Genomic DNA, 10505 nt, shown 5'->3' with positions numbered 1-10505 from the left:
ATATGCAACAGAACAATATGATTAGGGTTTTGCGTCTTCAGATTAAAATTTACTTTTGAACACCAACAAAAACACGTATGTTTCTGTCGCTAAGGATGGTTGCTAAGGATGATAAACAGATCTTTTAATATGACACTGCTATCGACCAACCAGCATCAAGGACCCGAACCGCCCGTTTTATAAATAGAAACCAGAAGAAACCCGACTGTGGAGCAGAAGCCAAGTGATGCACAAGTCTTACCAGCCCCTCAAACCCGCGACCAACAAATACCTGCAGCAGAGATGGGACCAGACGCGCTACGAGGACCACCGCAGCAAGGTTTGTCGGATAATCGTGTTTAATATTGATTGAGAACGTAATTTAGGCACAGTGCTGAATTTTCAGCATCATTACTCCAGTCTTCAGCGTCACATGATCCTTCACAAATTTAAAATGAAGGTATTTTAAATTATTTTTAAATGTTTACTGCTCACAAAAGCTGCATTTATTTGATCAAAAATACAGCGAAATTTTTTAAAATATTTTTAGAATTTAAAATAATTGTTTTCTACGTGAATGTATTGTAAAATGTAATTTATTCCTGTGATCAAAGCTGTATTTTCAGTAGGCTCTCATTACTACTTCAGTGCCATGATCCTTCAGAAATCATTCTCATATGCTGATTTGGTGTTCAAAAAATGATGAAAACAGTTGTGCTACCCAATATTTTAGTGACTTAAGTAAAATTAATAGTCTGACGTATGCTACCCTTTAAAAGTCTGGAATAACTATGATTGTTAATGAAGAAAGAAGTCACTACTGCTTACCAAGGTTGCATTTATTTAATACAGACTTTAATACAGTAAAAAAGAAATATTACAATTTAAAATAACTGTTTTCTATCTAAATGTAATTTATTCCTGTTAGGCAAAGCCAGTATTAATATATTTTTATTTATTAAAAAAATTAAATTTAGTCTATATTATTATTTTTCAAATACACGTTTTTATTTTTATTTTAGTTTTATATTTTGTTTTGATTTTAATTTTAGTTTGCATGTTTTTGTGATTTTCAGTAGGGTTTTTTTCAAATGCCTATATAGTATTTTTTTTTATTTTCATTTATAAAAACATTTTGAACTCTTTTTGATATTTTCTTTTTTTCTTTTTAATGTTATTTTTTATTTTTAAAATTGGTAATTGCTTGTAACTTTTATATGTTTATATAGTATTTTGTATATATATATATATATATATATAGTTTTGTTTTGATATTTTGAATGATTTTTTACGTGCTTTTTTAAAAAAAAAAAAAATTAGTTAAAGTTTTAGTTATTTTGTTTTGTGTAGGGGTTTTCTGATGGTAGGGCAAGGCATTTTTATTTTTTTATTTTTTTATTGATTAGTTTGTTTTAACGTTTTTGTCCTTATGATATTAATCTTGCATTTTATTTATTTTTTTTTTTATTAACAGTCATATCTCACATTTTATTTCTTTGATTTAAATTATTTTTTATATTGTATTTGTTTTTATTTTATTTTATTTTATTTATTTTCAATCATTCCATCTCACATAATTTTATTTTTTAGTTTTAACTTTTTTAATGTATTTATTTCAAAGAAAACAGTTGAAAACAGTTGTGCTTAAATTATATTTTTGAGAAAATCATTACCAAAAGTTGGTATAAGTAAAATGAAATACTTTTATTTAACAAAGACTCATTAAATTGATCAAAAGTGAGTCAAGACGTTTATAATGTCAAAAAAGATTTCTGTGTCAAATAAATGCTGTTCTTTGAACTTTCTATTACTCAAAAATCCTAAAAAATAAAATGCATGACAGTTTCCACAAAAAAATATTGTGCAGCACAACTGTTTTCAAGATTGATAAAAATAAATGTTTCTTGAGAAGCAAATCAGCGTATTAGAATGATTTCTGAAGGATCATGTGACACTAAAGACTGGAGTATCATGCTAACAACATGCTAATCATGTTAGCAACATGGTAGTAACATGTTAATCATCATAGAAAAATGCTAGCAACATGCTAGTTACATGGTAATCATACTAGAAACATGCTAACAACATGCTACTAACATGCCAATCATGCTAGCAACATTCTAACAACACGTTAGTAACATGCTAATCATGCTAACAACATGCTAGTAACTTGCTAATCATGCTAACAACATCTAGTAACATGCCAATCATGTTAGCAACATGCTAACAACATGGTAGTAACATGCTAATCATGCTAACAACATGCTAGTAACTTGCTAATCATGCTAGCAACATCTAGTAACATGCCAATCATGTTAGCAACATGCTAGTAACATGCTAATTGTGCTAGCAACACGCTACTAACATGTTGATCATGTTAGAAACATGCTACCAAATGTTAGTCATGCTAGCAACATGCTAGTAACTTGCTACTCATGCTAGCAACATGCCAATCATGTTAGCAACATGCTAGTAACATGCTAATCATGATAGAAAAATGTTAACAACGTGCTAATTACATGCTAATCATACTAGAAACATGCTAACAACATGCTAGTAACATGCTAATCGTGCTAGCAACACGCTAGTAACAGGCTAATCATGTTAGAAACATTCTAACAACATGCTAATCATGCTAGCAACATGCTAGTAACTTGCTAATCATGCTAGCAACATCTAGTAACATGCCAATCATGTTAGCAACATGGTAGTAACATACTAATTGTGTTAACAACACGCTAGTAACATTTTAATCATGTTAGAAACATGCTACCAAATGTTAATCATGCTAGCAACATGCTAGTAACTTGCTAATCATGCTAGCAACATGCTAGTAACATGCCAATCATGTTAGCAACATGCTAGTAACATGCTAATCATGATAGAAAAATGTTAGCAACGTGCTAGTTACATGCTAATCATACTAGAAACATGGTAACAACATGTTAGTAACATGCCAATCATGCTAGCAACATTCTAACATGTTAGTAACATGTTAATCATGCTAAAAACATGCTAGTAACTTGCTAATCATGCTAACAGCATGGTAATCATGTTAGAAACGTGCTAACAAACAACATGCTAGTAACATGCCAATCATACTAGCAACATGCTAGTAACTTGCTAATCATGCGAGCAACATGACAATCATGTTAACAACATGCTAGTAACATGTTAGCCATGTTAGAAACATGCTAATAACATGTTAATCATGCGTGAAACATGCTATCAACATGGTAATCAGGCTAGAAACATGGTAGTAACTTGCAAATTATGCTAACAACATGCTAATCATGCTAAAACATGTTAACAACGTGTTAAATCATGTAGGTAATGTGTTAAATCATGCTAGCTGCTTTCATACTTTTACAACTGCTTCAAACTTTCAGGCTAGGCTTTCTCAAGACAACTTAAAGTTTGTTCTCAAACTTTACTCAGGTAGTTTTAAATTGTAATAATATTTCACAATTTTTGCTGTGTTTTTTTGAATATAATATGTATTTCTAAGGTGCGAGAAGCCAAACCTGTGGTCACTACCAAGGGAATCCAAACACCTGCACATATTCAACATAAACTGAAGAAAGTCCAGGTGCCTCATTAATGAATATGTAAACAAGAATGCATTTACACATTCATTTGCATTTTCAATCAATAACTACACTGGAAAAACTTTAAATGTATGTTTGAAGATTTATAAAATGAGTTTGTGTTGTTTTCAGGCGCAGGAAGAGAGGATGTCCATCATCGAGAGAGACAACCATTTTTTGGCATCCAGACTGGTTGCGATCTCTCGCTCCAATGGCCTTGTGGACCACAGGAACCATTACCCAGAGTGCAGGTGTTTGTGTGTTTATAGCTAGTTAACATAGTAACACGCTGACCTGGTTAGGCTGTGTTTATTTGAGAAGGGTTTCTGGTGTCTTTTCTCCCGCGGCGTCTCGTGTCATCTGCGGATCTCAAACTGACGGGCTGAATCATTCATGCTGGGCTGTTGACAAAGCCTTTATGAATTATTGAGAGACACATAAGCTATTCTGCATCACACCTGAGGGATCCGTCGCATGAACGCGGTCGGTGGATGGGTTTGTCGCTTACCTTTGTGTTTCTGTACAGTTTGATGGAAGGACTGTGGTTTGTTTCATTGCTTAAAAAAGCTTGACTTAAGTTCGACTTAGTTTTATACCCTATATTAATTTTTAAATATACTGTACAATATTTTAAATACATTTTTATTTTAATTTTACATTTTAATTTTAGTTAGTTACAGCAATTTAGTTGTATGTTTGTGATTTTCAGTAGTTTTTTTTTTCCGAATGTCTATATATTTTTTATTCGTTTCTTTTAAATAAAATTGTGATATTTGATATATATTTTTTTAATTTTATTTTGCTGTGCTTTGTGATTTTATATTTTTAAATGTTTATGTAGTATTTTTATATTTATAATTTTTATTAATATTTTGAATGAACTTTTTATATGCTGCTTTCATTTTGTTCTTTTTGGTTCTTTTAAATGTTACATTTTTAGTTATAATATTTTAATAATATTTTGATTCATTTTAGATTTTCTTTTCAATTGTAGTCAGTCAGACATGTCTATTTATGTCTATTTATTCATGTTTTATATTTATTCATATTCATTTTCATACATTTATATATTTGTTTATTAATTTACTTAATTTAGTTATTTTTTATTTATTTTCATTATATTATTGTTATAAATAAAATAAAAAAAATAAAATAAAATTATAAAATAAAATGATTACTTTTATATATAATATTATTATATTATTATAATTGTCTATATAGTATTATTTTAGTTTATTTTTAGTTACATATTTTTTATTAATTTATTTCGCTTATTTATATTTATTTTATGATTATACTGTTATTATTATAAAATAAAATAATTATTTTATATATAATTATATTATTATAATATTTAGTAATTTTATATTACCTGTTTTCTTTTTAATTTTAGTCAGTTTTAGTAGTTGTATGGTTTTTCTGATTTTTGTTCATTAGGATTTTTTTGTAAATATGTCTATATAGTATTGTTTTAGTTCATTTTTAGTTATTTATTTTTATTTATTTACAGTTATTTATATTTTTTATATTTATTTTTATGATTATATTATTATTATAAATAAACTATTAAATCATAAAATAATAATTATTTTTATATATAATATTATTATAATTATTGAATAATTTTATATTGCCTGTTTTAGTCGGTTTTAGTAATTGTATTGTTTTTGTGTGTTTTTTTCAGCAGTTTTTTTGCAAATATGTCTATATAGTATTTTTCAAATGAATTTTTAATTATATATATTTTTAATTTATTATAATTTATTATATAATTTATTTCAGTTTTAGTATGTTTAGTACTTCAAGTTAAACTAAATAATAATTAGAAAAGTTTCCTTGGCAATTATCTGAAGTAAATTTCATATACATTATTTTATTTTTTTAATTTAATTTTAATTTAATTTAATTTAATTTATTTAATTTAATTTTATTTCAGGTAACATTTATTTAAATTAAAAATAGAATGTTTTTAATAGTTTTAGTTTTAAATAATGATAATAACCTTAAATTCATAACCTTAAAATAAAATTAACCTAAAATTCAATATCAATAACGTGTTTTACAGTCTGAACGCTGAGAAAAGGAGGCAGAAGCTTATTCAGGTGACTCACGAAAACCAGGCGATCTACCAGCGAATCACGACGCAGAAATCCAACTACAGAAGGGAACTCTGGGAAGAAGACTGGGAAAAAGTGGAGCGAATGAGAGACGACATCGCACGCTATCCACGAGGAGTGAGCAATAAACAGGTATGATACTAATTCACTTTTAAAAAAGTATCTACTGAAGGCTCAGATCCGCCTCCATTTTTGACTGCCACGCCCACACCTCAACATCCAATCAACATTCGGCAGATAGAATCAAGTCTCCGCCCAACTTTTTTTTACGTGCATCACAATATGGAAAAATCAGTCGCTACTTCGGTTTCATCATGACTTTAAAGTTTCTGTGTTATTTATTAGAGCAATAAATGTGAATTTTACAGCTTTTTTGGGAAAAACACTCTTTTCTCGGTCACAGAAATCTACAAAGCGTGTGAAGTTCTCTGGAGGGACGTCAGGACGGAGTCAGCGCTCGTCCAGCGGTGTTGAAGACGACAGCGGGGAAACCACAGAAGATCCAACACACCAAAACTCACCACGACCAGCCACATGAAACTAACACCAGACATGTGTGAAATAAACTCACCTGGGTTAAATGAAACACTTGAGGTCCTTTATTTTCTTGCAATTTCCAAAAACTTCCTTCATTTGTTCATCCGTTCACCACACAGATGTTGGACCACTGAGTTTGTGGATTCAGAGGGTGAAGAATGTAAATGCATAATCAGTTAACAACACACTGCACTGTTTCCCCTAGGTTCACAGCTTTTTATACTTTCTGTATAATAACAAAAACATTTATTACAGTGAAAAAGAGTCCAAAACTCTCAATTTCAACAATATGGCCCTACAATCATTTTTTCCTTTATTTTTTTTTAAAGATTTAGAAAGGACAGTGTAGTTTTGACAGGAAGCGAAGTGGGAAAGAGAGAAGTGGGTGTGATCGGGAAAGGTCCATGAGCCGGGATTCGAACTCGGGTCGCCCACAGCATACTAGCGCTATATGTCGATGCGCTAACCACCAGGGTATTCGGCGCCGACTTTCTTTTTTTTTTTTTTTCAGATTATCATTTTTCTGCTAATCAAAAAAAGGCATCAAACATTTTCTTTTTAATCAAACGAAAATTAAACCCTTTAATTTTTTGGCAAACAAACAGAGGTTTATGTTAAAATTAATACATGGAAGAAAATTTGTGTGAATATTATTTTTTTTTTTTTTTTTTTTCTACAATTACGTGGTTAATCTGGTTGTAATATTTATTTTTATCATTTGTTTTATTTAAAATGGCCAGAAATATAAACATATAAATACATACATTATACTGCCCAAAAGTAATAGAAGAGTAAATATGTCTATTATGCGTTAATCCGTACTTTTATTCTCACAGCAGCTCTGGAGATGTGTTCATGTCGTCATATAATGAGACGCAGAGGCCGAAAATCACCGCGAGCCTCATTTGTGCTTCAGTATTTGTGTAATAAACAAACTGTTTACGCCATTTATACAGAGCCAAGCGGAACATGCAGGATTTATATCTAAACCGTCTTTTTGCGTTTTAATATTTATAGATATTAGTCCATATCGCGATTCGAATTAAGTGACAGACCCAATTTTGATTTATTCATTCAATAATTGACGTATTCCGTGGTATTCTGCGCTATAGAGTAAATCTGTTTTTAAGAAAGGACTCCGCGATCCCGCCCGCGTTCGCGGAGGAGAAATTGTAGACGCGCGTTCATGTAGAGACATAAAAGAACAAGGTATAGACCTGTTCTGCACTGTGACTAAAAGAAAACAGACAACTTGAAGATGACATAAACCATTTCATTTTATATATGGGCCATTCTACAGAACTGGTGCAAACTGCTGTCCCACAACCAAAAAACGCATTTAAAAAGCATTTAAGTATTCAAATTTTAGATATTTACTAAGATCTTTCTATTATCTATTGAAACCCACAATAATATGTGTCCCTAGACCACAAAACCAGTCATAAGGGTCAGTTTTTGGAAATACAACTATTTGAAAATCTGGAATCTGAGGGTGCCAAAAATCAAAATATTGTGAAAATCGCGTTTAATGTTGTCCAAATGAAGTTCTTAGCAATGCATATTACTAATCAAAAATTAACTTTTGATATATTTACAGTAGGAAATTTACAAAATATCTTCATGGAACATGATCTTTACTTATTATTCTAATGATTTGTGGCATAAAAGACAAATCGATAATTTTGAGCCATACAATGCATTGTTGGCTATTGCTACAAATATACCTGTGCTACTTACGACTGGTTTTGTGGTCCAGGGTCAAATATTTAAAATATTAGTACGCTTAATATATATAAAATCAGCATTTATTGGGTACTTTTAATTGGGAGGTGGCTGTCCCGAAGCATAACCCCTAAATTTCAGTTTATGAAAATGATATTGAAATAATTTTTGTATTTTTTTTCTCCATTGTTGTTTTTAAAAGTATCTTTTTGATTCTTGAAAAAAAAAAAGTTATTTACTTTTTAATTTTTTTTTTTTTTTTTTTTTTTTGTAAATTCTGAAACTTTATGTTAAAAAAACAAAACAATATATGTTTTAATGTTCATTGGCTGAGACTGATTTTAACTACATCCATACATTTATGATCCGGAAATATTTAGCTCTACTAAAAACAAAATTTTTGTAGAGCTATGCAATTTTTTTTTTTTTTTTTTTTTTTTTTTTTTAGTATGTAGGTTAAAATTCTGTAATGTGATGTGATGTGGTCACTACCAAAGCATTACTGTCACTACTAAAACGTGATGTTTTGTCAAAAATAAAGTGTACTGATTTATCAACTAAGATGTTATGATAGTTTTTGGTTCAATGCATATTCAAACTAACGAATCATTAACTTTGAAATCAGTATGATCAACTTTTTGCCTTTTACAAAAAAAAAAATTGGATCCAAAAAACAGATCTCATGAATTACAATTGAAATACTGTTAAAAATGCAATTGTTAATAATTAATTTACCTCTGAAAAAATAATAAAATAGCAAAAATATATATTTACAATGTAGATGTAAGCAAAATCTTAATAGGTCAATATAACCCTTCTAATTAAATTATTACTACTGTGTTTCGGTAGTGACAAATTTAGGAAGAGGACAAATATTACAAAACTTTCTGAAAAAACAATATAAGAATTAACTGCACAATTACTAGAAATGTGTACCAATATACACATTTTTTTTTTTTTTTCTGAAAAAGACATTTTTTTCAAGACGTTTCCAACTCTGATTTTGGACCAGTTCTGTAGAACGGCCCATATATGAACAATTTCAGTGCTTATGTTAATTAATTAATAAAAAATAACACTTAAAAAATGAGAGCTTTTTGTTTCTCCTGAGAAAAAGACAATGCTCGGTCTCAAACTATGCTCAGATTTTCTCAGGATCTGCAATTAGCAATCAGAGATCGCAATATAAACTTAAAACTTTCCTAATCAAATGATCAGAGCTGTTCTACATTCATTTTTCAGCTCTATCCACTTTATTTTGCAACGTGGAAGTACGTTATTTTCTGTGATGTGCGAGACTTCCGGTTTATTAGCCGCTGTAAGTGACTAAAAGCATAAAGTGCAGCAACTGCAAAACCATTTGCACTACAAACTGTGTTTATGATTACTATGATAATTAATTAAAATAGTATGATGACAAAAAAACAATTTGCAATATAAAGCGGCAAAACGGACTGTTTTTGTACAAGTAAAACAACTGAAGAGATTGATTGTTACAAGTGGCCGCGTCCTCTCTTAAGTTAAAAACATGGCGGATACTCATTTATGGTCCGTTTTAATTTATCCTAAAGGTTTATATATTACTTAATACTTAATTTGGACATCAATCTTGAGTTATGGCTGAAAACATCTACCTCGTTGTACACTATACCTCACTAAGACTCAGTGCAGTAGTGCAGTAGTTTCCAAATGTAGATCATCCATCATCCACTGGATGGCAACACAAGCATGTTTGTTGGACAAATTGAATCTCGCACAGCCTGCTGAAGCCTGAAAAACGGAAGAGAAATGAAGTAGAAATCACGTCAGAATAAACAGACCTGGATTTTGCTGTTCGTACGGCTTGTGTGGATTGATCGATGACTGAACAGTCATGCAGAATATTTATGATCTAACGTTACATCGCCATTATTCATACAGTATTCCAGACAGTAGAAGTGTTTGTTTAAGTTTGGCCGTGTGTTTTATTACCCAGGAGGCATGTGAGGTTTATGAAAAGTATTTTTGGACTCTGTCACAGTCAAAAGATGTCAAATATTTGTTGTTCGTCTCGTGAAAAAAACCTAAAACATCTGCTATTAACTATGAATCACGAGAACGTTTGAAAAACAGTAATTTTGTAATATATAATTGCATTTTGAATAGTTTAATAACGTTTAATTTTACATTTATTACCTGTTCTCTGTGTGAATTTATGTAATTTATTCCTGTAATGTAGAAAAAGGAACATTTATATATATATATATATATATACATAGACCAAGCCTAGCAACTAGCTGAAGACATGCTATCAATACACTAATTCAAGCTAGCAACATGATAATCATGTGGTGTTAACTTGTTAAAACATGCTAAAAATATGCTATCAATATGCTAATCGTGTTAAAAACATGTTAGTAACTTGTTAAACAAGTTAGCAACATGCTAGTAGCTTCTTAATCATGTTAGAAGCATGCTAGCAACATGCTAATCATTCTTAAAACATGCTAACAAAATTCTAATCATGCTAGAAGCATGCTAACGACATGCTGATCATTCTGGAAACATGCTAGCAATATTCTAG

The 10505-nt window shown here is 30.1% G+C and overlaps 1 protein-coding gene across 1 annotated transcript; it reads left to right on the top strand.

Annotated features, from left to right (window-relative positions):
- The first annotated feature begins 202 nt into the window (after positions 1-202).
- On the top strand, positions 203-6269 carry si:ch211-284k5.2 (uncharacterized). The gene is made up of 5 exons (XM_051100033.1): positions 203-319; positions 3488-3568; positions 3699-3817; positions 5632-5815; positions 6087-6269. The coding sequence occupies exons 1-5, from the start codon at positions 227-229 to the stop codon at positions 6219-6221; spliced, it is 612 nt and encodes a 203-aa protein (XP_050955990.1). The 5' UTR covers positions 203-226; the 3' UTR covers positions 6222-6269.
- Positions 6270-10505: the final 4236 nt, after the last annotated feature.

This window comes from Labeo rohita, chromosome 25 (assembly GCF_022985175.1).
Source record: "Labeo rohita strain BAU-BD-2019 chromosome 25, IGBB_LRoh.1.0, whole genome shotgun sequence".
Taxonomy (NCBI): domain Eukaryota; kingdom Metazoa; phylum Chordata; class Actinopteri; order Cypriniformes; family Cyprinidae; genus Labeo; species Labeo rohita.
Note: the sequence above shows the minus strand (reverse complement) of the source record. Positions and strands in the feature narration are given on the sequence as shown.

Excerpts from the sequence above, each read along its gene's own strand:
- si:ch211-284k5.2 (XM_051100033.1), top strand. The coding sequence starts at position 227 with ATGCACAAGTCTTACCAGCCCCTCAAACCCGCGACCAACAAATACCTG. Across the intron at positions 3,569-3,698 it reads ATAAACTGAAGAAAGTCCAG|GCGCAGGAAGAGAGGATGTC; the intron begins GTGCCTCATTAA and ends TGTTGTTTTCAG. Across the intron at positions 5,816-6,086 it reads GAGGAGTGAGCAATAAACAG|AAATCTACAAAGCGTGTGAA; the intron begins GTATGATACTAA and ends TCTCGGTCACAG.